Source organism: Peromyscus eremicus, chromosome 5 (assembly GCF_949786415.1).
Source record: "Peromyscus eremicus chromosome 5, PerEre_H2_v1, whole genome shotgun sequence".
Classification (NCBI taxonomy): domain Eukaryota; kingdom Metazoa; phylum Chordata; class Mammalia; order Rodentia; family Cricetidae; genus Peromyscus; species Peromyscus eremicus.
In genome coordinates this window covers 99,298,917-99,326,367 of record NC_081420.1, presented here as the reverse complement: position 1 = coordinate 99,326,367, position 27,451 = coordinate 99,298,917, and the positions used below count along the sequence as shown (strand labels likewise).

The following is a 27,451-nucleotide window of genomic DNA, read 5'->3' as shown; positions in this document are numbered from 1 at the left end:
AGTCACTTCAAAGACCCACAGGAGAAGAAGGCTCTCACTGGAGAGTGGGCACACGGCTGATCCCATTCCTAGTCTCCCCCGGCCCTTTCCTGTCCATGTCCTCCTGGTTTCTGGTGGGCTGGAATGTGTTTATAAACGTCATCTCCGAGAAGGTGGTTTTGTATAAACAACGTGTCATGAGTTTGACTAGTTTCTTTTTTCTTTACTTTTTTCAACCACCAAGGTGAGAATATGATGCGTAGGAATACTAGGCTGAGTCCTGACAGTTCTCCCTGCGGGTAGAGGGCAGTCCTTGGCAAACCTAGCAGAACTTAACTGGGTAGAAATGTGAGAAATGGTCAAGGCAATGGTGCCCCTGGAGAGGGAGCCCCCTTCTGCCTCTCTTTGGCTCTGCCTTTAAGCTTTCCTGCCAGGACTACAGTAGTTCTCCCTCTAGGGGCTCCCCTCCCCCTCTGTGGGTATTTTCCATGATGAATCTATAAGTAGTACAAAATCAAACAAAGTTGTTCAGCAGTTTAAAAAAAAAAAACCCTTGGGTAACTACTGCCAGGTAGATGTGTAAATGCCCTGCTCTCCATGTGGGGGTGAGGATGTATACCCCTTTGCTGAGAGGCTGAGGACGAGATGTGAAAACAAGGATTTGTATTGTGGTGGGCAGGCCACTTGGTTTCCGGGGGACATTCGTGGAGTGGCAGGATTGTTACCCAGAATACTTAATTGCTCCAAGTTGCCCTTCAGGCAGCTTCCAGACAGATTGTTGGGGCTGGAAGGAGGCGGTGAGTAGTCAGGGAAGAGGCCACGTTTGGGAGTGTTGCTAGGTAGCCTCTCTCAGGATCAGAGTGTGACAGTGCACTACAGACACAGGCCAGGGGCCTTGGAGAGTCCCCTGCTGGTCATGTCTTTGGTCACCTTTCAGGGAAGATGCCAAAGTGTCCAGGAGGGAGAATGACGTGGTTTTCTGCTCCACCCTTGGGCTATAGCTTGCTGTGTCATCACCATTAGATCGGAGGGAGGAGACAAGGACTAGAATTAACAAGCTGAGGACAGAACAGCTGTCTGTCGATCAGCGTTGCCCATTGCAGCCTAGTACAAGTTTCTGTTGTATATCCGAATTTTAACACGGGGATTTTCTTTGAAGCCAATTGGTCATCTTTTATGCTGCGGATTTGACCTCTTTTGCAAAATAAAGCATGTGCGCTTTGCATGATGTCTGTACCCAGTAGAGGTTTCCCACCGATAAGAAAATGCCAAGAGGATTGGATACACTAGGCTGTACCCTCGCCTTGCCATTGTGCCAACCAAGGCTGAAAGAGCAGAAGCGATTGGTGGGGGCATATAGCGTGTGAGTCCAGGGCCTCCACCCAAGGAAGAGGGACAGGAGGACGGATGGACGGAGTGTAGCTCAAGTCCCTCCTGCTGACCGCCACGGTCTGCGTCACTTCCGCTGGTCAGAGTGTGCGGTGCTTCCCACCTGCCTAGGTGGTCGTTCCTTGGGTTAATTAGGTGGCAAGCGGGAGAAAGGCAAAGCTTTGACCCCACCTTCAAAGTAAGCAGATTGGTTATTTTGTTTTTCAAAGAAGAGGTCCCGTATACAATTAAAACTTGTTTCTGGTAAACCTCGTTCCAGGAAGGGATGGGCTTTTAACAAAGGGCTTTTGACAGCTGCAGGGCTATTTCATTTTTTTAATGCCGAATGAAAAATCAATACATTTTTCTGGGTTATACATATTCAGAACAGGCCTGATATTTCCATTATAATGGAAAGCGAGCGTCTGCACACCTCGCCTGTCAGAGGCTCGCCGTCGCATTTTCCAAGCCACTGCTAAATATTTCAAACCTGATTTGATTGTGGTTCATGACAGCTAATGTTTCTCAGCTCTTGAGCCTGCCGACAGGCAAACGCACTTTATCCCCCTCCACCCTCCCAAGCATTCCCCCCCCCCCCCCCATAAAACGGAATGAACAATTTCATTCTTCGGGGATCACAGATTGGTGTGTTATTTAAGTAACACATTCGTGTGAGAGCCTTGGGTACAGACACCCTGATTCTTCGGAGAATTTCCAAATTTCTATCATATTGAGGCACTGTGGGGGCTTTGTCAGGTTTGAATTAATCTACATTATCCTGTTAAGAGGTAGGAACAGAGGGATTAGTCTTAATCATTGATTGACTCCCCTTTCCTTCAAGCCTGTAAGCGATGTGTAAAATACCCCCAGTGGACACGTCACTCGACCGACCCATTATTTGGGGGGAAACGGTACCTTTTTTTTTTTTTTTTTTAAAACTGGAATGCTTCCGTGGGAGACGTATCTGGGGAGCCTTGCTGTGGTGAAACGCTGCCCTGGTAATGATGCTGTTTTCTGGGTTTGGCTTCTGCCTTGCACCCCTTCCACAACACCAACTTCCAGGTTGTTCGTGAAACTCTTAAAATCCCCATGGGAATGGCAGCTGACACACGCATCTCCCTCTGGAGAAGTCACAGGAGGATCTTGTAGTCACCTTGATCAGGAGGTCGATTGTCAGGGCCTGGGGAGAGCAATTTGTGGGGGATTTTTCTAGGTCTGTGGTCCCTCCTCTCAAAACTCTAAACTGCTTCCTTTAGGGTCTGTCTTTTTGCAGGAATTTTGCAACAAGCCGGACTCTGCCTCTCTCCAGGGGTTGACAGCATAGGAGCAGGCTGGGATGGCTGGGCCGTAAGAGGGTGGTCTGGGAGTTGTGAAAAAAGAGGTAGTAAAAATACAGGTTTCTTGCCGGGCGGTGGTGGCACACACCCTTAATCCCAGCACTCGGGAGGCAGAGGCAGATAGATCTCTGTGAGTTCGAGGCCAGCCTGGTCTACAGAGTTCCAGGACAGCCAGGGCTACACAGAGAAACCCTGTCTCAGAAAAACAAAACAAGATTGATTTTCAGATTGCTCAGAGGCCCTAGGCCATATTTTATGTGGCAGTGAAAGGCAGAGGGCACTACTGGAAGACCATGTTAGTTTTCAAGATTTCCTTCCATTTCTGGGCCATGGTGGAGCTCCTGATGGTGGAGAGCTTGCCTACCAGGCATGGAGCGCTTGGTTCCATCGTGTTCACAATCCCAGCACTTGGGACATGGAGGCAGGGGACTGTACAATCAAGATTAACCTCCACTACACAGCAAGTCTGAGGCCGGCCTGAGATTCAGGTAAAAAATAAATAAAAAAAGTTCCCCTTCCACATTGAAGATGTAGACGGACGGGAGGGTTACTCTAACTGGAGGACCACAGTGGGGCATGACCATGGAGCTCGGCTCCTGCAGGGTTTTAGAGATCCCTCCTCAGGTTATCTTTTCAAACCAGAATTGTCTGGGGTGCCACGGTCTTGCTACCCTCTTCTGAGGACTGGGACTGTGGTGGGGGTGACCTTCCCAGACCCTGCCACACCCTTGAGAAAGCATTCCTGCTGTGCTCCAGTGAGGATGTGACATATCCATTTCCTTAAAACCAGGTGTGTTGTGTCTGCTTGAGCTCTGAGGGCGGCGTGGTGGCTGTTGAGAGTGTTGGTTGGAGGAAGACAACCTATTCCTCCGAGCGAAGGACAGAATTTTCCAGATAAAACCCATCGCTAGCCCGCGGCGTCCTCGGTTGTTCCCACCGTCTGTCGGTAGCTGATACTGCAGAAAGGAAAACAGAAACGTGGCTTCTGTGATGACCCCCGGCGGACAGGGTCGGAATGATCTGGGGGGAAAAGCTGCCGCTCCGTTCCGCACTCTGTCAGCACGCGGGTATCCGGTGTACGGCCCGGAAGAGAACAGGAGCTAGCAGGCAGCCCCAGCTCAGTGGGCAGGCTCTGGTTCAGATCCAGAGGCTGCTGTACCCCTGGCCACCATACATGTCCAGGGGCCAGGAGAGCGACCCACCCTTCCCTGTGGGTTGGTGAGAGAGCTGGCCTTGGGTAAGAGAGCTTGCATGACACTTGAGGGACCAGGAAAGACACACCCTGTCTGTGAAGCATCATAAGCCTGAGCTGTCCAGACGGATTTGCAGTTTGTAGCCCCGTTTGTTAATCATTTCTCTACCTTTTTTGGTATTCAGCTCTCACGGTTTTCCGGTTAGTGTCGTCAGCCTGGGCTTTCATCCATCTTCAAGAGCCTTTACCCCCTCTCGCTGTTGAGGATGATGGTATAAAGACAGATGGTGTAACTGCTTGTGAATGTTCTATTTTATTTCCCCAGGACTAGACCAGTCACTTAGAGCTGTATATTATTTCCACATGCTCAGGTTAGGCAGCCCAGATTTGTGTGCTTCCTAGCTGCCCCTCCTGGGCCTTGCCATGCAGAGGGCGACACCTGTAGGTCACAGGTGGAACTGCAGAGACTCCTATTTGGCTGAATGGGACCTGGGGTTTTTTTTGTTGTTGTTGTTGTTTTAAACTGGGCCGAGGACACTGATCCCCTGTAAAAGGATCTGACTTGTTCATAAGATCCTTAACCATTCTTCCTAGAGTACACATATAGTATTCTCTTAATGTATAAGTCACAGACAATAAAACAAAGCCTAGAAACTTAAGAATGGATTTACATCTTGAGGAAAAATCAAGATTAATAACAGAAACAACAACCTCCTGAAGTAAAGTAACCTCTTTAGTTTACTCCTCGCCCCACCACCTTCTTGAAACATAGCCACCTTTGTTTTCTGTTGGCATGGAGCAAGGAAGGCAGGCAGGCAAGGCCTAGGTGGGCTCAGAGCGAGGGATCTAGGAATAGTCACACAGCTCCTTCCGGCGTGTTCCTCACATATTCTTGCTTCCATGACCTGCTCACACTTCACAGCCTCTGTCTCCTGGATGGCATTGCTTGGGCAGCTCCAAAGCCCTGGCACCGGTCCCGGGTGACGGTTTTGAACTCTGCCCTGGCAGCTAGCTGCAGATGCTGGCCTTGGCTTTGGTGGCCCAGTAGGTATGTACCACCTCTGCTGAGAGATGCCTTGGTGCCTGGTTCATCACCGTAGGGGGAGCTGTCGATCGTAGGAGCCTGGCTATTTCCATCTGAGGTGATGATGGGTATGTGGGCCAGAGAGACGTGCCCACTGAGCCAGCTCTGCCCTCTCCCATGGAGTTACTTTATCAGTCCTGCAGGTGATTTGCGCCACGGCACATATTTACAATACCTAGCTAGTGTGCATATGCACAATTTAATGTTGGTTAACTTATTGCTGGTATTCCCATTAAAGATGAATTTTATAACCGTCTTATCAAAAGCCTAAAATGTGCAGAGAACATTCTACCTAGACATTAGATGCCACATGTGTCTTTTGGTGCAACTTCTTGTTTTAACCTTCTCATGTTTAAGCATTGTTTTTCCTCCACAAGACTCTATGATGTTGATATTGAGCGGTATATCTAATGAATGTCAAGCCGTGAATGCCTGATTTTTGTCTGTTCGAACTAAGAGTAAGGTCAGGAGACTGTTAACTTTGCTGTTCAGTGAGCCAACAAAGACCCACAGGAAACATAGAGAGAGCCCCGAGGTCACATTGAGTAAGCAGGACCCGTGGAATTGCCTCTGGGGCTCTCTGCTGTTGGTAAGGAAGAAGGAGCATTCTTCATCCTTGGAGTTCATTTTGCTAGCCATCAGCACTCTATCATCTTTCTGGAAGACTTTAGGAAAACACAATTCTAGAGTAATCCTTCTGGCCTTGAGTGTTCTGGAAGCTCCTAAAAATCAATTTATTGTGACTGTTTTACTCTATCTGTGGGAGAGAATTTAGAGGCTAGTTTGGGGAGGTCAAGGGGTGTAACACCTGAATTATTTAAAGGTAAGTTCAAGGCCAGCCTAGGCCACAGTGTGAGACCTTGTCTCCAAAACACAACCAAAAAAACAGGATTGTGTTTGGAAAATCCAATGATGGTGTTGGCTAGAACCCCAGTCCTGGGATCTAGACTGTGTCCTGGTCTTGGCTCCAGCTGAGTCTGGTCTGGGCTTCTTGTGACGGGATAGGAGTGTATGTGTCCTCACACTTCTGAACCCGGGGAGGTGCACACCAGTTTCCTCGTCATGTTAGGAGCTTTTCAACTTGAGTGTTTGCTTTAGTCTTTAAAAAGCGAGTTGTGTGTGTGTGTGTGTGTGTGTGTGTGTGTGTGTGTGTGTGTGTGTGTGAGAGATGTACCCACATGGGTGCCTGTGGCAAGGCACATGTCTGGAGGTTAGAGAACAACTCTCTGGGGCTGGTTCTCTCCTCCTGTCTTTCTGGAGACTCTGGGACTCAAACTCAGTCCACCAGGTTCGCAGCGTGCCGAGCCATCCTGCCAGCCCTCTTCTTCCTCTTAACTCACTCTCTTTAAATGCATGCGTTGGCTGGGGACCCAGCGGCTCAGGAGAACAGGGGGCTGATCCCCACCTCAGCACCACCCTGAAGTGTGGTGGGAGTCTTTCCTTCTCCTCAGCGTGGGCAGCCATTCCGCTTCCTGGCTGGCCTAGTTGGGGACGCAGCGCTTCCGCTGTATGATTTTTACCCCTTTGCCTCTCCCATCTGGCTTCTAGAATTTCTTATACCAATAAAACATCACCGATGTTCTGTGACTCTCGAGACTAAGTGACTCCAAAAACTCCTGTTGTCACCTGGCATGTGTGTAGACACTGCCAGGCCAGTGAGGACTTGGCCACTGGGTCTGATCTAATCTCCAGCCCGAGTTAAGTGACGGCTTCACTTGGAGAGAGCTCAGGCGAGGCACTCAGAGCCTATCTGGAAGGACCTAACAGTCACACATCTAGTACTATTCAGAGCCTCACGGCCACTCTGTCCCTGGCCCTCAGCCTCACTGGTGGACCACTAGGAAGACAGGAAGGGCAGAGTCCCTGACATCTGTGTTTTGTGGTTGGTAACTCTTGGGCCTGGGGGGTGGGGTGGCTAGGAGTCCTTCATCTCCTTCCCAGCTTTCATCCTTGACATCTCTGCTTTTCCCATCTTGCAGAAGAAGCCGTTGAAGATGCCGAAGGACCCAGTGATGCACCTGCGGACCCAGAGGAGCTGGCCAAAGACCAGGGGAGCGGCGGCGGCGAGGAGGGCCAGAGCAAGCGGGCAGGTAGTGTGCATGGCCGTCCTCGGCCCCAGGCCTTCTCCCTGGGGGAAATGGAGCTGGCACTCAGGGAGCAGACCCACCACCCTTCATCTCTTCTTCCAGAAGGATGCTGGCCCTGGGCTTGCCAGAGGGAGTTTTACTAGGTCCCCTCTCCCCCCCACTTTTTCTTTCTGTTTTGAGACAGGATCTCACGCACTATAAAGACCAGGCTAGCCTTGAACTGGCAGAGATGCACCTGCCTCTGCCAGGGTTAAAGGCAAACATCCTCATACCCTGTTTTTCTTTCTCTTTTCCCTATTCTTTTTTAAGTACCCTTCTTATTGAGCACCAGGCGTATGAAGTTTTGAGGTCCTGTTTCTTGGGCAGCTGCTCAGCGCTGTTGCCTTGTTTTTGTCCTTCTTCTGTTGAAGACCCATCAAAGATGTTTGTCACATGGACCTTGGTTGAGGTCACTCCTGATTCTCAGTCTCCAGGTTACCAGAGGCAATGAAGGGTGGGCATTGTTCTGCATCTGGGGACCTGGGCCGGGCCTGCCTACTCTTCCCAGCATTCCCCTTGCCCATGGCTAGCGTCCGCAGGGGGACATTTTAGCAAAAGCTGAACAAATTGAAGAGGCCAGGACAGGAAGTGCTATTTCTGGAAAAGCCAGTGCCGAGAGAAGAGAACGGCCATTTCTCAAGATGACAGGATCTCTGTCCTGAGGAGAGGAGAGCTGAGACAGAAGGAAGGCTCAGGGGTTTGGAGGAGGAGCTGAGGCATTTCTGAGAGGATTTACTGGGCAGATAAGTCTCACAGACACCACCACAACGCTAACAGGAAATGCTGTGACAAGCAACAGAAATTATTCTTAACGCCATGCTCAGTATTAGAATTCCTTGATACTTTTTTTTTTTTTAAAGAAAATATTTACCTTCTAGAGTCTGTATTGGTTAGGCCTTTGTTACTTTGCTAGGCAAGACTGTTCTTAAATCATATTGAGGGTTGGGGCTTGGCCTTCATTATTTAAACAAGATACAGAATCTTGGAGAGAGGCCAGAGGAAAGCAGTGAAATGACTGGAGGCTGAGAAGTCCTGTCTCTGACGAGCCTGCAGAAATCAGGGCTGTGTGGCCTAGAAAAGTAAAGTGTGGGAGGCTTCCAGGTAGCAAGAAGGACAGGCATGGGGAGGGGACGTGCCACGGGGTTCACTAATTCCTGGGAGCAAAGGATGGGGTGCCGACTGAGCAGAGGGGTGCGCCAGGTAGATTTCACTGTCCAAGTGGCTCAGAGTCCTCTTTTGAAGTAGGCTCTGTGGCATTTCCAGTTTGACCTTGCTATATCTATCACTGAGGGGCAGCGTCAGATGCCTTGCGAGGGTTTGTGAAGGAGAGGCAGGGAGGAAGGGGCGGTCATCGGTGAGCAAGGCCCCCTTGGATGTGGGGAGGGGTGTTTCTACCTGTGTTACCTTGGCTTTACTGAGTCCTTAGTTTTTACTAAACTGTTAAGGTGAGAGATGTCGACAGTGTAGACAGCCACTAAGCATCGTGTGCCCCAAGGGAGCACACTTCACTGACGCACTCTGAAGGCCCCGATGACCTTCAAGGTCACCTGTGTTAGCATGATCTGGGTGCTTGGTTTCTGGTCATGACCCTGCCATTTGCTTCGTGACAGTGCTTAGCCTCTTAGCTTTTCTGTGCCTTCCTATTTAAATGAGATAGAGGTTAAGTATAGTGTCCAGCATCCTGTTGTCTTAATATAGGAAAGCTCAGAACAAGGCCAGGCATATGGTAAGCTTTGTGTCCTGAGTTTGTTAACCAGTCAGTCAGGAAGCCTGAGGGAAACCAGTAGCTGGCTTCTCCATTTGATTATGAAACCAACTCCCCACCACGGAGGCTTCTAGGAGTTTTGAAAAGTTAGCAGGAGCAGCGTACAGGAGTTTAGCCGGGTCTGGTCACTGATATTCGGTGTGTAAGTTGTTTGCATCCCATGTGGGTGCCAAAGACATTATGAAAGGATGGCTGCTTGCAAAGTTCCCGCTGTGTGTGACACCCAGCACTGCCAGCTTGGCAAGTGCGTTTCACACCCGTGCAACCTGGGTAGGGCAGGCTTTGTCGAGGGCAGTTCAGTCAAAACTGGTTCGGTATTGATGATTCAGAGTGAGTACCATCTTCCACCTTCATACCAGTGGACATGCTCAGCAACCAGGAGGCCACTAAAAGGCGTAGAAGGAGAACCATGGAACTCATGTCCGTGACAAGGCTCTCCGGTATGCATTCATCCACGCAGCGGGCCCACCTCTCGCTCTTTCCCTCCAGAAGACAGAGAGGAAACAGCATCTCAGGGGCACATCTTGCCAGATGCACAGAAGTAAAGGAAGAAGGTGGGCTTCCTTGCCGACCCCTTCAAATGGCCCTCCTCTGACCTGAAGCGTAGTTCTGGCCGTGTCATCTGAGTTTGTAATGGCAGGCCTTCTTGACACACTTGGGGCCCATTTGATCTTGGAATGGATACAGGTACCAGCAACCTTTCTGAAGCCTTCTTTTTGGATACTTAGTATTTTGTAAAAAAAAATAGTAATTTAAAAATAAAATCTACATATCTTTCGTTTGTTCCCTAAATTGAGCTGTTGCGATCTGATTAAGCGTGATGGGGACTGCTTCCTCCCCGCAAACAAGTAAACAATGATTTCACAATTTGTTGTGATGATCAGTGGCTGCTGCTGATGCAAATTAATATTTCAAATGGGTCTGGATAATTGGCATTTTTTTCCCAGCTATTGATTATGTCGTTTGGGGGTTTGTGTAGGAATGGATAATCTTGAAGATTTTAGTTAGTTTGTTCTCACCCTCCTCTATGAAATAGCGTATAGACAGCTACCCTCCCATTTCCGCCATTTTGCCGGCTAGGAAGCTTCTGCTGAATAAGCTCAGGCAGGGTCCAGAAGGTACACAGGCAGATTGAGAACCGAACCCTGCTCTCCTGAACTTAGGACAGAAACCACTCTTAGCAGCATGCTCTGCCACCTTCCCTGGGAATGGCGTCTTCATCTAAGCACTTGATCTGGTTGACCTCTGGGACCCGAGGATAAGGAGTGGATCCCAAAATTGTACAGGGAAAATGGCAACACAGGTAGCTCCAGCGTGTTCACAATGACCGGGATCGTCCTCTGGGAGCGCGCCGGGTAGTGGGCCAGCGAAATGGCTCAGCCAGTAAGCACTTGCCAGGTAAGCCTCTTGACCTGAGTCCCATCCCTGGACACCCCCCCCCTCCCACACACACACACAGCAGAAGGAGAAAACCAGCCCTGACCTCCACACGTGCACCTTGACATGTTTGTGTGCTTAGTGTGCACACACCTGATAAAACCAACTTCAGTGGAAGCAGGTTGTTGACGTGGAATTGGCTCTGGGTGTGAAGTTAGGAAGGCTATTATTAACTCACTAGTAACGGTTGGCCGGGGCACTTAGTTATGGATGCCTGGAGTGTCCTTTCTGTGAAAAATGGTCAAGTAACACCACCAGCCCTAGCCACCCGTGGGTTCCGTGGTGCTGAGCACATCTACAAGCCATTGAAAAGCAGGGTCATGTTTAGTCAACACGCAGGCCAGTGGGGGTGGGGTGGGGCAGGAAAGCATGGGAAGGCTCTTGGAAGTCGAGCGTCTGCTAATGGACTGCCATTTCCACTGTCCAACTCTGTGGTTTTCTCCTTTGAAACTTGAACATGACCTCTTGCTGTCATCCGCCGGAGTGGGTTTGAGTGTGAGCATTTGAGATTGAAGAGCCCCCAGCGTCCCCCATTGAAGAGTGATTAATTCTGTGATTAGCCAAGTCAATCATTAATTGCTATAAATTAAGTGATATACAATTAATGTGGTGCTTTATCACCAATAATTAGGGGACAAGATTGAACTGTTGGCAAAGAACCATAGTGAGATGGTTATTGAAAGGCTCTAGCCACCATGGTCTCTAGCCACAGAGCACCAGAGTCTGGCTAAGGGGACTTGAGACAGGATGACCAGGGGATGCTAGTGCATTGTAAAAGGGGGCGGAGCACCAGCTCAGCCTAAAACAGAGGCATGGTGATGCTCTGAAAAATACTTGACTGGTGCACCCGCGTATATTTTCGTTAAATTTTCTGTTAGAAGTGCAGTTGAGTGCTTTCTGTTTTCTGGAGAAAGGGCCCAAAGGGACCTTTTTTAATCCATGATGCTCACCTAACATGGAGCAATTAGTGCAGCGGAGCATCCATGATTTGAATCTATGGGAGATTGCTATTAGAGGAGGTATTAATGGGCGACCAGGAGGGGAAAGTGTGTTTATGGACTATGGTGCTGGCAGGCATGATTTCAATCGGATTTGACATGTTTAACATAAATGTATAGTGCACGGCTCTTGCCGCATATGAATAATTCCTGCGGAACCACAGCCTTTCCAGTTACTGAGTTTGGGGGTGGGGGGAGAAGCAGGTCAGGCACATCCTGGTGGAAATCTCTTACCAGCCTGCCCATTTCTCTGTTGTTTACAGCTCTGTATAAAAAGAGATGCTGTAGTATAGGGGACTTAATGCCCAAAAAAACGGAATCTGTCGCAGAGTGGAAGGGGCCGCTGCCTTCTCCTCCTCTAGCCCCCTCCCCCTGCTACCTCCCTTCCCTTCCTCCTCTTCCTCCTTTTTTAATTCAGTCAGATACATAGAGACAAAGCAAGGTATGTGCTGAGAGGAAACATGGATTGTGCAAAGCACCAGGGTAGCTGGTGTCAGAAGCCATGGTCCTTCGTGTCCATGCCTGACCTTAGGTCATGGGTTGTGCAAAGCACCAGGGTAGCAGATGTCAGAAGCCATGGTTCTTCATGCCCATGCCTGCCTTTAGGTCTTTGACCTTCAGTTTCCAGACCTGTAAAATAGCAGGTTGAACCAAATTCCAGAACCCGTAGATGTTTAATCAGAGGAGGCATTGCTGAAGGTAATATAGGACCTCAAGACTATTAGTTACTAAAGTCAGGGCATTAATAACTTTCCCCAAGGATCTTGCTACCGTGTAGGTCTTTAGTATAGCACGGGCCTGGGTAAAGGGTTCAAACAGGCTTTCTCCATGGGTCAGACAGCACCAAGCCCACGCTTCTTGGTGGGATGGCAGAGACCGCAGACCCTCACTGAGTCCCATGTTACTGTGAACTGTTCCGCTGTCACCACAGCCCCGTGTGGCATGGATAGTAACAGAAGTGCCCCATGAGCAAATGGCCAGCCAGCGCCGTGTGGTCAGAAAGCATCTCATTCACCAGCCCCACACCTCGACAGAAGTAGCCTGGCTCTGTATCATTCTGGCTCCTGCTTCCTTCTCTACCTCACCCCAGAGTTGGTTTGCCTTTGCGGTCTAGTAGGATGCAGGAATGCTGGGAGCTTTGTTTGCATGGCCTCTCGGTGGCTCGTGTCCTTGCTGGTGGGAACTGTTACTGGGTTTTCATTTTCACAGGGCTAGAAATTGGGTAGCTGTCAGCTTCTCCAGGGTCCACTTGTCCCCCCACCCTCCTTTCCATTCTCAGACTACTTTTAGCAGAACTTGGCTGTGGAAGTCACTGCAGGCAGAATTCTTTCTCACAACTGAAAACAAAACAACTATTTTTACGGTGGTAAGCAAAAATAGATAGAGGGGTGGTTCATAGCTAGACTTGCCTGAATTCCAGTAATTCAAAGCTTGGCTCTGAGAATTTACACTGTTAAGTCGTAAGTGGTAAGACCCTATCAGTTGAGCAAGTGTGAGTGAGTGAGTGTGTGAGTGTGTGTGTGTGTGTGTGTGTGTGTGTGTGTTGGTAGGTAGACATGCAAAAATGTAAGCAACTTTGTAAAAGAAGTGTCATGTGTAATCAGATAATCATGGCACAATGTAATGAGAATTGGTACAAGGTATAGATTAGGGGCATGGGATATAAATAAAGGAGTAACTCATTGTTCATCACTGTGGAAAACACTTTTAATAGGGGGTCAGGAAGGTAGCTCAGCCAGCAGAGGCTTGCTTTGTGAGTACAAGGGACCTGAGTTGGAACCTCAGAGTCCGTTTAAAAAAAAAAAAAAAAAAAAAAAAAAAACCTGGGTGTGGGGCATGTAGCTATAATCCCAGCTCCAGGGAGGTGGAAGAAGGTGGATCCCTGGGATTTCCTGGCCAGCTTTCTAGCCTACTTGGTACCTTGCAGGCCAGAGAAAGACAGCCCCTGAGAAATGACAGTTCCTGTTTTCCTTTGGCCTCCACACACATGCACACACAAGGAAATACTTGTAGATGTGCTTGTGATTCTGAGACGGTGGCCCATTGATCTTCTCTGCCTTATTTGAGCTTCAGATTTCGTGAAGGTCTTCTGTGAGAATCATAGCAGGATTCTTTAATGCATACCCCAGTACCTCATGGGACATCACTCTTCTTAGGCACAACCATTCTCCCTGGGTCCCCTGTTATCTTGATTTTTGCAGCTAGAGAGCTGTATCCCATGGATTAGGAACTCCTGAGTGTCAGCGCTGTAAGCAGCTCTCCATGACACACCAGTGGGTTATTGAACCTTCTGGGTCAGACATCCATTCCCTCTACCTTCCAATCGGAAGACTATATAATACAGCTACTTTCCCTTATTGTATGAAAAGTGGAGACGACCTTGCAATCCTGTACTTGTTAAGGTATCACATAACTGTCAGCCGTGTTTATGAAGGGTGGTGACTATATGGCATCTACTGAGTTTTGTATGTGCTGCTTAGCACTGCTCAGAAATGCCCTCAGTAGTCTGTTAATTAGACAGCATGGCATGAGCTCTTTGAAATATAAATGACTCTGCTTTGTGTTTAGGGCATCCAGCCCTTGGGGGAGCAGAAGTGTTTCACATTGCTGTACAGGAAAACCACATTTAGGATGCTTTCACTTGTCCTAAAACCAAGGACTCTCTTTCATATGGTTTCACAGCCACACGTGGCCTCCTATTAGTTTCCAGATACTTCTAAAAATGAACCCACTGTAACAAGTGTCTGAGACTTGCCAGCGTGCTAGACACCGAGATAGGCCTCCACTTCTGCTAGGCTCCTGGAAGCCCTGTGAGTGGAGGTAACTACAAGTTCAGTGTAACCGATAAAATGCTTATAGTCTCCCAGCAGGGATCTGATCCAGGTGTGAGCAACCTTGACTATCCTGCCTTATTCCCTGGCAGTGAGGACTAGTGACTTCCTGTCGAGGGAGCTCTGCCCAGGCAAAAAAGCATGTGGGAAAACATCAGTGCTCAGCCCTCCCCCAAAGGTGCCTGGGAATCACCTCCCCTGTGCACACAGCACATAGTCTCATCTCAGGATGCTGTGAGCAAGCCAAACACGGAGACCGTGAAAAACTCAGGCAGTCTGCTGGGTAGAGATAGGTGACTGACAGCCTCCCCAATGCTAGAAAAGGGGACAGTGACTTCCGTTTCCTGACAAAGCTGCACCTGGGTTGAGGAGAAAGGTGCTTTGTAATGCTAAGGAGAAGTTTCCTATGGTGGTTCCTCTGTCATCATGGACACATTCCTAAGGTGGTGTGATTTCATTAATAAAACTTAGTCAAAACCCTAGGATGTTAGGTTTGAACTAGGAAAACACTGGGAGAGTGTGATTATATTTGCATCTTTGGGATCTAAACTTGGAACCCACGGAGATTGGCCCAGCTAACCTAAAGGATGTTTGAGCCTATGAAGACTGAAGGACTTCCATTAATTACCTTTGGCCTGGTCCCACGAATTGCGTTTCCATTGAGTTTTGGATGTTTTGTTCTAGGTTTTTGAATCAGTGTCTTATCACGTAGCCCAGACTAGCGTTCATTCACAAGTCCGACACAGAGGGAGCAAGGTGTCTTGCAAGCAGAAATCCAAGATGTCCTTTTGGGAGCTCAAATCAGCGTAGTTAAGCGGCCTTATGCATATTTCAACAAGGAATTAGGGCAGCAGATTGATGCCTCTGATGTAGAATGGAGACAATCAAGCAGCTGCCCTGGCACCCACCCGTTAGCATGGGTCCACCCTCCACTGTGAGGCTCCCAGTGTTCTCCAGAGAGGCAACTTACAGGGAAGACAGTGACCCCACAGCTCAGGATGTGCCAGATCTCCACTCCCAGGACAAACTTGTGTAAACAGAAGTTAATGTGCATCTGTGTATCCCCCCAGGGTTGAAGTTTAGGGGACTTGGGCCAGCACTGCCCCTTTGGACAAAGTGAGAAAAGCCTACAGGCTTTTGCCTGCTTTTCCAGGACCTGTGGAAAGGAAGATTTCTCCAGGCACCCTGTCATTGTGAATTCCAGAGCAAACAGAACCAATGCATGGAGGTGGTGCTTTCTAGAGTTCTGGCTTGGAAATGTGTCTGCATTTGTTCTTAGAGTGAGAAGGTTTCTCTGGAGGACAACTGTATGTAATCCTTCATCTCCGGCCAGAGGCGTTTGGCTTTGAGACCAGGCCTGCCTCTTCTTCCCAAATTAAAGTCTCAGGTTATCAGAGTCACTGGAGATGGACTGGCAGGTCTGCGCATGCTTGTCAGACTCTAACTTAATCCAAGTTTGAGCAGAACGTGTTATGACTCCTACCAGTGACAACAAGCACTGACCCAGACAGCTGCTCTCCAGGTGTGGTCCCCGGAACACTGGCCTCGCCAGGGAACTTACTGGAAATGCATTCTTGGGCTCAGACCTACAGAATCAGAGCCTCTGCAGGTAGGGCCTGGAGCCAGTAGCCTTTGAGCCTTGTAAGGAGTTTGGACCTACTCTGTGGAGTTCCAGGACCAGAGTGCTGCAACCCCAGAGATGAGAGCAAAAGCCACATATTTATACACTAAGTCCTGAGCCCCTTCTACCCAGAGAGCACTGAGCTTGGCTAAAGACGGGGGTGTGCTTAGAAGAGATGCAGATGCTGAGTCTGGGCAGATGCCGCCATCGATGGCAGAATTAGAGGTGGGGCGGAGGAAGGGTGCTGACCAGAGAGGCAGTGTCACAGTGACAAGAGATGTGACACAGATACACAGCATTCTCTGTACCTGCACTGTCCTGGAAGCTTCTTGTGAAGTAGTGCTTATTTCAAAGTGAAAGGGAACAGTGGTGTCTGAGAGTCTCCCAAGTGCTGGCCTGTCTTGTTGGTAGCTGAGTTGATGGAGAAAAATTAATCTCCTTAAGTAACAGTTGTACCCATCCATAAGGAACTCAAAACTTCATTGCAAGGTCTTTCTAGAAACACGAAGTCTACATTGTTGAGATCCGTATGGCATGCTGAACCAGTGTGGACACTGTCTTCCACCCTGGGGCGGATGGCCTCGTTCTTGAACATGCTTTTTAGAGACAGGCTTTCTAGAGAGCACCATGCTCTGGGGTGCCCTTCCCAAGGAGATGCCTCAGTAGGCTGGACTGAGGCATGGAGGAGAAGCTCCAGTTCTTAGCAGGAGTGTGCAGGTCCTCCCCTGCTGGGTGTTCACAGGCCTGCTTCTGTTCGCTTGCTCGAGGTCTCCCAACCCTCTAAAGCATCTTTAAGTGCCCGGCTGGAGGCAGAAGGAACTGTGCACGCCTCAAGACAGTTAGCAACAAAGCAGACTCTTTAAAGGGATGTTGTTCTCTGTAGTAGCGGAGGAAGAGAGTTGAGCCAGATCTCTGGCCACTTATCAAGCACAGTAGCTCTGCAGAGCAGAGTCAGAAAGCCCAGCTCGTCCCCTGGGGAAGGAGCTGCAAGCTAACGCCAAGATTAGCCCCACTCACATCGCCAGTATGAAGATCACAAAGTCCTTCTAGAGATACAGCACCCGTGCTGCTGAGAGGGAGTTGGAGGTCTGCGAGCAGCTGACGGAGAAGAGCTGAGGAAAGGAAGGAGCACACCTCACCTTCCCTTTAACGAGAACCTTGAGCTGAACGGCCATTTTCAGATCTACAGAAACATCTGTGTGTAGTGTGCTGGGGTAGCTGTCCCAACTCAGACACTTTAATGTGAAGTTGTGTGAGGAAAAAAAAAAATTCCCACTTAGTCAATGGAGATAGATAAAAGATTGCTGTAAATTTCTGGGGCAGGTGGCAAGCTGGTTTACGGAACACAAGGCGATGAGAACCTCTGGCTTACGGAAAGTAACATGAATTAATAATCATTTAATTGGCTCCTCCATTATGTTGCTGGTTTGGGAGATGGAAGTTTAGATGGAGGGGCTGTCAGTGGTACAGCTACGAGTCTGATGTTGAGAAGTGGGGGCGGTGACGGCCTCTGGACTCTGGATCTACAAGTAACAAATGTCAGGCAGTATCCCGAGCCCTCAGTGGGCTCTCCCCAGGACCCCACAAAGGAAGAAGCTCAACACATTGCTAAATATTACCTTCAAGTGACATAGTACCAAAGGGATAATGGAGAAGGAACTTCCAAGTCACATGGACAGCTCAGTCCCTACTCAGGATCTAGGTAGTAACTCTGACCAAAGGGAAGCTGGCCCACAGCATAGTGTCCACCACGCCAGCAGCCCCACTGCCACTTAAGTGAAGAGAAGATGAAATTTGCATGGGAACACAGAATGAATTCTGCAGTACTTCAGTCTCCTTCTATTGCAAATGGATCTCCTGTCTGGTGTTTTGAGGAAGCCAGAGACTGGGACCTTAAGGTTCCGCTTGCTCTCTTTCTCCATGGTTCTCCCAAGGTGGCAAACCCTTGCCTTACTTGGCCTCAGAGTCATACAGCTCATGGCACTAGATGAGAAACAGACAGGTGTTGTGTGGAGTCTTCTGTCTGTCCAATGGGGCTATACCTACAACTGTCTTTTCTTCTACATTTCAGGGACTCGGGTTCAGAATTTGTGAGTGGAGATTGAGATTAGGGAAGAATTTGTTCCAGGAAGAATCTTTTCCCCATGAATTAGAGAGTGACATTTAGATGCTGTGTTCCCACGCACTCCACACATCAGAAGCCTGCCAGTGGTCCCTGTTCTTAACAACAGATATGTTTAAACATCATAAAACTTTTTATAGAAAACTACAAGCCAGTGCTGAGCATGGTGGTAGCACACGCCTTTAATCCCAGCACTCGGGAGGCAGAGGCAGGCCTATCTCTGTGAGTTCAAGGCCAGCCTGGTCTACATAGAGAAACCCTGTCTCCAAAAAGTTGGGGAGGGGAAGAAAACTACAAGCAAACTTTGGTGAATTCAAATGAGCTTTCTTCCTCCTCTGTTCCTTCTGATGAGTGGAAGAGGAATACCTTACTACTAATTATTAATAGTTAATAAAACTTACTGGTAATTATTTTTAGAAGTTAAATACTTGCCAGACAACTGTGATAAGGTCAAAGTGTATATAAAGGTTGGTGTCTCCATTCATACATGGTTTCCCCCACTGAAGAAGTCATGCACGATGGCCATGTTTCCCCTTCGAATGTAGAGGAATCTCATGCCCTCAGACAGAGAAGCAGGAGTCAGGCCACCTCCTTTCGGAAATTGTCCTTGTCAGTTCTAGTGGCCCACCCACCACGATTTAGAAGGCTACGACAGGAAGCTGAACTCTAGGAACCTCTGAAGCTGTAACAGCGACATGCTGGTCTTTGCAGGGTTCGCTGGGTGGGGCGACCCCGACTCCCAGCTACTGAGTCTATACGGGTCCCGTCGGAGTTAGTAGGGATTCTCCCCAGCTTTTCTCGGTCACAGCATCCCACATGCCTTGCCTTAGATAGCGTGCCGCGCACCATGCCTGCCTCCCCTTGACTCCTTACCACATTCTGGTCCCTTGGCATTGCCGGAAGCCATGTTGCCTGTGGAGAATTCATTGAGATTTAACAGATTTTCATATGACATAACTGCCAAAAAGGAGGAAAAAAACAAAAAACCCTGCCTTAAGCAGCAAAGTAAAAAAAAAAAAAAAAAAATCACCCCTGATGTTTGCACAGCATGGATCCAAATACCCACTTTTCATCTTTTCATGGACAGCTGAATTTAAATGCTGAGCCATTTAATTATAATATTTAAAATAATGTAGCTACACAATAAACTTAGAAAATTAATCACAAAGCTGTTACCTAAATATGATAATCACTTTCTTCTATTTTTTCCCCCCCTCTGGTGCTTATGGTTTATCTAGAACAGAGTATAATGCACCTTTCATCTCTTCTGATTTTTCATAGCAGTCGTTCTAACGTCTGTAACACACACAGGAATGGCGTACAGTCACTTACTGTAGCCTGCCCTATCACATAATGTCGAGTTTTGGCTTGTTTCCTCCACCCCAGCCAAGGATTGGGACTTGAACTCAGTGTCTGTACACACCTGGCAAGCACTCTGCCCCGAGCTCATCCCCCATGCTTTCGTTTTGACAGGGTCTCACTAAGTTGCCCAGGCTGGCCTGAACCCTCCGAAGTCCTTCTGTGTCAGCCTTTCAAGGAGCTCTGCCTCCGCCCCTGGCTAGATGGTTTCCACTTCATTTAATCATTATTATAGAAACGACGTCAGGTAGTCTCTGGTGTCGCTGACAGTTTACTACAAAGATTCCACACACGGATTATTCAAGCCGTGTTTCTGTGGTCCATCTATTTCCTTTTTACTGTCATGATATCAGAGAAGACTTAGAATGACCAGTAATTGATTTTTTTTAAATGGCGTTTTCTGTATTGTACCACCTCTTCTAGAGTTTATGGTAAAGTTTAGAGACATCTTCAAAGCAGAGAACCACAAGTACTCTTTCTTGGTGTTCATACGGCCTTACCTCCTCATGCCGGTGATGTGTGCCAATGACAGGGGTGAGGTAGAAATTGATTTTGAAACTGTGGCCCATTTGAAGTTGTTCAGAGAAAAGCCCGAGAAAAATCTCTGAGTCTGTGTAGCTTGTGATAGACCATTCCCTAGCATGTTGATGGAGAACTGTTGGCTCATGTGCAGAAATTATACAGAGGATCCTAACCTGGACTAGGGATTGCTAGGGATTGGATTGGATGTCTGAGGTCAATTGAGGGAGGTAGTGTCAGATCTGCTGGACCTTACTGAGGAGCAATCGCCCCACACCTCCCAGGGAAATGCCAGAGACTGAGGGCATGTCTGTCTCTGTCTTCCCTCTCCCTCTCCCTCTCTCCCTCCCTCCCTCCCTCCCTCCCTCCCTCCCTCCCTCCCTCCCTCCCTCCCTCCCTCTCTCTCTCTCTCTCTCTCTCTCTCTCTCTCTCTCTCTCTCTCAATAAAGGACTTGGTAAGCTGCAAGGGTCTAATGCCCATGTCTGGGCAGACTTTATTTAGTAACAGTGTTAGTTGTCCTGGGTAGACAGGAGGTGAACCTGGAAGTTTGTGTACCTGTGGGTGTGGTATTTCATACACAGCCGGGCTGTCGTGTTTCTGGAAGGAGGAGGAACGAGGGAGCCAGTGTGCTGATTTGACTTGATTTTTTTAAACACTTTGTGACCGCTCCTTAGCTCAAGCTGACAGAAGAAGCTTTAGAATCCAGGAGCAGTTGGGAGTTGGGGGCGGGGGAGAAGAACAACAAGGATCCCCCCACCATGCAAAGGGAAAGAATGGTAGCCACAGACACCAGAGCTCTCACCCCTGCACCTCACCACACTCCCTGTGTTCGAGTTGAAGGGAGAGGATGGACTCGTTGGTTCTTCAGGGAAGCGGAGGCTGCACTCGCTTTTGCTTTTCAGCTCGGAGAGATTGAGACGGGGTTGGGTGGTCTCGGCCTCACTGCCCATTCGTTCACACTACTGAGAGCCAATCGCCTCCTCTCTCAGTGGGGCGGCAGGTGATGGAGGCCTTTAGCAGGCAGTGCCATTGTCCCGTAGCAGTCACAGGACTGGGCAGGGATGGGCACCAGGAGTAGAAACTGTATCTTGTTGCCTCCGCTGGAAGGAGGTGCACGTGGCTCTCCTCTCCTCTACTGTAAGTTCTGAGCCTAACCTAATGCCTGTCGCTTAGGGATGGACGTAAGGGAGCAAAGAGGATGACCAGCAACAACTAAGCTTTAGAAATAGTTCTAGTAATTCTTTGAGAGTTTCCCACAATGTACTTGGGTAATAGTCACCCTCAATTCCTTCCCTTAGCTCCTCTTAGATCCAACTCCACCTCCCATCCCTCCCCACTTCATGTCCTGTGTTATTTATCATCATCGTCGTCATTATACCCATTTGACTCCAGTTGCTGTCTGTGGACTTCGGGGTACGAGGCCAAAGCAAAAGAGTATCTTATGATGGGGCCACTGCACCCACAAACACACAGCGACTGTGGTTGCCTCCACACCTGCTCAGGATCAGGCCAGTCAACATCCTAGCATGGAACTGGAGGAGCTCATGGGCTCCCATCCCGAACTGAGAAGCTAGGGGCTCTCAGTCCTCTCTAAGGGGGGGGGGGGGGGGCGTCCACCACACTCCAGTGGATGGACAGCAGGTAAGCTTGTGAGGAGTGTCATTGGTGACTTCCACTCGTCATGTGTACACTTGTAGAACAGTGTGTGAGAGATGAGGGCCCCGCTCATGGCAGAAGGAGCACTCAAGCTATGGAAGTGTTCATGCCAGGGCTGTAACACTCCAGAGCCAGAGCCCTGAGACATAGGGTTGTGTGATCATTTCTGCTGGGGGCCAGGAGATGGGAAATGGGCCATGGGGGAACCGGTCTCAAATGTTACAGCACCTAGTTAATCAGCAGCCAGTCCATCACATTAAATATCCAGCCGTCATGTATTACCTTTCAAGTGAAAATGAATAACTCCCATTAAGAACAAAATGGGTTTGAAGTCGATCCGAGACAGATTAAAATACTGTTATGAATCTGTGCCGAGAGGAGGAGGGGTCTGTGTGTAATATGCCTGCCTTTGTACTTTTTAAATAATAGATGCCCTGCAAACTTAAGGAGACCAGGTTACCAAGATACCAGGGTTAAAGGTCACAAAATATACATTCTGGGAAGAGCATCAACTTCCTGGAATATTTCTTGTATTTGGCAATTCAAAAAAAATTTTATGGCCTTAAGATTTCAATGAATAAAATTTATTTTTTTAGAATAATTTATTATTAAAGTACACAGTTCAGCGGGTAAAGGTACTTGCCACCAAGCCTCACAACCTGAGTTCAAAATCCAGATCCCACATGTTGGAAGGTGAGAACCAACTCCAGCCCTCTGATCTTCATATACCTGTGTGTGTGTGAGTGCAAGCATATGTCACAAACATACACGCACCATAGGTAAAGAAAATTTAATTTAATAAAAAATTGTAAGAAAGTGCACATCTAAAATAACAGTACCTTGAGGTCCATAACAGAAGCAATTTCAAAGTCAAATTCAATGTCAGATAACAGAGTGAGACAGAATCTGATTTACTATGGAGTAAAACGGGCTTTCTAAAACAGTGGCTTTATGCTGAGTTGTATCATTTGTAATAGCAGTGATAATTTTTTCAGTTTTTTATATAAAATTATTTCAAAGAGCTTGCAAATGAAAAACAGCAGCAGCTACTCAAACAAGGTCTTGCCCAGCCCCAGTCCATACATGCCTGTGGACATCACACAGTTAGATCAGCCATTCCGAGCCTGTGGACATCACACAGTTAGATCAGCCATTCCAAGGATGTAGACGTCACACAGTTAGATCAGCCATTCCAAGCCTCTGGACATCACACAGATCAGCCATTCTGAGCCTGTGAATGAAGCTTCACTTCATACTTCCACTGTTCATTACATTTTATGCACTGAACCACTACAAAAGCCTGAAAAATCCGTAACAGTTAGAAATAGAAAGACAGCTAGCTTTATATCCTCCACCACAATCCATGTCCTTTACCTGCATTCTGTCCTTCATTATCTAGTATTTACCGTTCTTCTTCTCCTTCCCACATCACACTGGTTAACATATGTTCATGTACACATTCCAGGCTAGGATCTGCATATGAGAGAGAAGGTATAGTTTTGTTTTTGTTTCTTCTTGAGATGGGGTTACTTTGCTTAATATTAAACATTCTAAATCTATCCATTTTGTTGTGAATGTTGTGAGTTAATTTTCCTTTAGAGCTGAATAGCATTCCACTTTATGTATGTACCATCTTTTCATTACCCATTTACCTGTTGGTGGACAATTCGGTTGGTTCCACCACTTTGCTGTAGTGAATAGAGCAGCATAAACACAAGGGTGCAGGTGTCTCGGTGGTCAGGTATGGAGTTCTCTGGGTGTATGCCCAGGAGCAACTAGATGGGGCAGGCATACAGTAGTTCTACTTTCAATTATTTGACAAACCTCAAATTGATTTCCATAGTGACTGTTAATTTATAACCCCCCACCATTGGTGAATAAGGATTCCCATTTTCGGTTTTCTTTTGAGTTTGCTTTGGGGTTTGTTTGTTTGTTTGTTTGTTTTCCTTATTGCTTTAAGCAACATTCTGAAATTTCACATCCAAAATAAGTGAAAACGCCAGTCCTTAGTTGGCAGGGAGGGTTGGGATGAGCAAACCAACCTTGTAGGAATCTCTGTCTATTCTAGAGGAACCCTTCTTCTCCCCACTCAACCTTCAGCCCAACATGGCCTTACCGAGATCTCCTAGGTCCCTCCCTCTGCTTCCTGCAAATCCTTCTGCCAGCCCATCTGTCTCTACTGTGTGGTGTTCAAACCTCACGTGCCACTCTGCATGTATTGTTCTGGGGATCTTGTTTGGGGGCTTTTAGCAGTGCAGACAAGGACAGTATGATGAATGGTTTGTAAAGCAGGAAGGGCGCGTCCCTCTCTCCAGCCACTCTGAAGACCTTAAACACCCGCAGCACTGTTTCAGTTATAACTCAGGTCCGTGCCCTGTCTAGCTCCTCCGCTCCTCAGTTATTGCTTTCCCAAAAGCAAACTGCTGAACCCAGATCTAAGTTTTAGCATGTTAATATGCAGATGTCCACTAAGCCTGTGACGCTGTTGTGATTCCAAGAGGTGGGACAGTAAAGTTGGGAGCACACAGTTGTTCAGGTCTTTGCTGTGGGGTGTCTTTCTGTATGCTGTGAATATGTGTGGCTCTCATTAAATAATAAATAAAGCTGCACAGGCCTATGGCAGGCCAGGATGGAGCCAGGCGGAAAAATCCAAAAGAGATAACGAGAGAAGGGCGGAGTCAGAGAGACCCGAACCCACTGCCCCAAAGGAGCAACAAGATGTCAGCAGACCAGTAACCCCACAGCCACGTGGCAACATATAGATTTATAGAAATGGATTAATTTTTTAAGATTTATTTATTTATTTATGTATACAGAAGAGGGTGGCAGATCTCATTACAGATGGTGCCAGATCTCAAACCACCATGTGATTGCTGGGAATTGAACTCAGTACCTCTGGAAGAATAGTTGTTGCTCTTAACCTCTGAGCCATCTCTCCAGCCCAGAAATGGGTTAAATTAAGATGAAAGAGCTAGCTAGCAAGAAGCTGGAGCCATAGGCCATACAGTTTGTAATTAATATAAGCCTCTGTGTAATTATTTAATAAGCGGCTGTGGGACCACAGGTGGGAGAGATTGGTTCAGACTGCTGGGCAAGGCAGGACCGGAGAAATTTCCATCTACAGGTGTGTCTGGTACTCAGGCTGGTAAAGCTGGTAAAACTCTGCCACCTGCCCAGTTTCTCTCCCCCAACCCCATATAAAGCGGCAAGCTGTGTTTAGTTAGTGGGAAATTAGAAGAGATTGAATTTAGACCAGCCTTACTCCAGGGCCTTTTACTGAATTTCTTCCCTTCTCTGTCCGACATTCAGCTGTTAAGGGAGTAACAGGAATTGATGGAGGTTAGGGTGGGGGGGTGAGAAACACACACTGCTATTTCCCAATGTGCATGGTAAGTCATCCTTCCTGAAGTTTGGTGTCTTAAGAAGCTCCCGTGCTGTCCCGGAGTGGCTCCTCGCCCAGCACAGAGCCTCCTCCAGCCGACCTGGTCTGCCCACTAGACTGCATCTTCTGCTTTCTCTTTTAGTGTCATCCAGTCAGGCAGAGAAGGAGTTGACAGATTCTCCTGCAGCCTCCAAGCGCGTCCCCTTCCCAGGGAGCTCCGAGACACCACCCTCTTCGAAGAGGCCGAAAACATCAGAGGAGGTCAAACCAGAGCAGGTGAGGCCAGAGGGGCCTGCTGCTGTTGTAGGGGAGTGTTTAAATGGTGATGGGACTGAATGCTGTTGTGGGGCCAGGTATTTTAGATGTTGGTGGGAATGACCTTTCGGGTGATTGGGGATTCTGGGCAGGCAGTTTGGGGAGGGAACAGACGATTCAGTCCGAGTGGTGGGTGTGTCCCCACAGATGTACCAGTGCCCCTACTGCAAGTATAGCAATGCTGACGTTAACCGGCTCCGGGTGCACACCATGACCCAGCACTCGGTGCAGCCCATGCTCCGCTGCCCCCTGTGCCAAGACATGCTCAACAACAAGATCCACCTCCAGCTGCACCTCACCCACCTCCACAGCGTGGCACCCGACTGCGTGGAGAAGCTCATTATGACGGTAAGGCAGCCAAGAGGGGGGACCCTGTGGCTTCTCCTTCAGAGGTCAGAAGTCATGCAGTGACGTGAACAAGGTCTGTTTGTTGGCCAAGAAAGCCAGTGTAAAATTGGCAGCGTGAGGAAATTGTCCCGGTTCTGTGGCTGAGGTTTTACTGTACCTGTCCTGCACTTGGTGTAAGCGTGGTAGGTAGGGCTGTGGCCCTGATTCGAGAAGTTGCTATTCGGAGTCTCCAGGCCCTTGTGGCACAGTCTTGGGTCTGTCTGGCTCTTGCGTTCATTACGCCTTGTTTTACCCTCGTAGCCAACTGTTTGAAGAATTTGACACATTCCCATTAACAGATAGGGAAACTGAGTCTTAACAAAGTCGTCCAACCCCCGTGTGTCACTGGTCAGATAAGACTTGAACCCACATTTTTTACTTCTGGGTATAACGCTGGAGTGTGAGGCTTTCTCACGTGGTATTTTGTTCTCGGAGCAGGAAAGTCATCCATTTGGGTATGGCATGCTGGGTCACAAATGTAGGCTTCACACCTGACACGATGCTATGATGCCGGTAAGCACGGAAAGGCTAACTCTTAAATGGCCATCACAGGCATGGCCAAAAGCTCAGTGTTAACGTTTAATTCCAACCACAGTGTGAAAACTTCAGAACACTAGAGCTGGCAGCGTGTCACTTTCAGCTCTGCCGGGGTGGCTACGAGAGTCCTTTCCTGGTCACCAGAGGAAGAAGCAGCAGCAGAGCTTATTCTCACTTCCAGTCTAGCATTGGTTCAGCAGTGGGATAATAAGTTGACACGACTGGCATTTCGTGTGGCAATTCCCAGAGAGGTAGTCCATTCTGAATCCCATGTTGAATGTGCACGTTGCAGACACATCACTTTGAGGGCGTTTCCAATTCCATTTGGTTAGGTAAAATTATAAGGATGTTTAGTCGTGATGATTGACGTACCAAGAGAACATGAAACAGCCAATGGAAAACTCTAAAGCATACAGCCTGAGCTTCCGTCCAGAGAGCTTTCAGGCATGAATTCACTTTCCATGGGCATTTTCAGATGGGCTGGTAAACTCCGTGGAAAGATTCTCCGTAAGTGGAATGGGTCCTCCTCCTGGGAATAGGGGAGGTTTCTGCATGGCAGGTTTCCCTGGCAATTCCCACCAGCCATGGAAATAAGAAAAGGTTTTCCTGGGCATTGAAGGAACAGGAAGAGGCATGGGAGACAATCATTTTCTTTACTTAGCTACATTCTTCTTCTGCCTGGATGGTTATTTCTGTTGTTTAATATGGATCTAGTATGGCAACCATGGACCTATAGTAATCTCCATGCCTGGTATACATTAGATAGTAAAACAGTTTTATATCCCTCACTACTAGCATGTAAATTGTATTTCAGATATCCACTGTTGGTCATGTTTTAGTTTTATTTATTTTGGTTTCTTGAGGCAGGATTTATCTGTGTACCCCTGGCTGTCGTCGAACTCACAGAAATTCTCCTGCCTCTGCTTCTGGAGTGCTGGGATTAAAGGCATGTACCACCACCGGCCAACTTAGGTGATCATGTTTTTATAACAGAACTAGGAAGACAAATTTTAAGTGGTAATTTTTACGATCACTATGAATCGTTGGCCAGTAGAATCTTCAAGGGCAGTTCTCACTATGGTGTTTGCTTGGGTCCAGATCCCCAAGATCGTCCTGGAAGTGACCCACTAAGTAGTACTTTGTCAAGAAGTGGTTTTCAGCCCTTTAAAAGACCATTGACAACAAGGCCACAGCCATCCGAGCCCATTCTGTGCACACTAAAACTCAATAAGCACTGTCATGGGCCCTCCTGGTAGCAGTGTGCAGATACAGAAGGATGCCTGATGGTGCCAGAGAACACGAGATTTGCTGGGAGAACTAAGTGATTAGCTCGTTCTCGAACCCCTGATGATATTATGTAGGAGAAACTACTGTCTAAAAACCCCTTGTGCCTCATCTTTCCAAATAGAGATGTTTTCTAGATGTTTCTGAGAAG

At 48.1% G+C, this 27,451-nt stretch overlaps 1 protein-coding gene across 1 annotated transcript in view; it reads left to right on the top strand.

The window, feature by feature from the left end:
* The window catches only part of Zfhx3 (zinc finger homeobox 3), a 246,451-nt gene that overhangs the window by 194,499 nt on the left and 24,501 nt on the right, over positions 1–27,451 (top strand). The window contains exons 5-7 of the mRNA XM_059264040.1: positions 6,940–7,050; positions 24,920–25,053; positions 25,240–25,440. Of these exons, the coding sequence (XP_059120023.1) occupies positions 6,940–7,050; positions 24,920–25,053; positions 25,240–25,440 (446 nt within the window). The remainder of the gene's footprint in view (positions 1–6,939; positions 7,051–24,919; positions 25,054–25,239; positions 25,441–27,451) is intronic.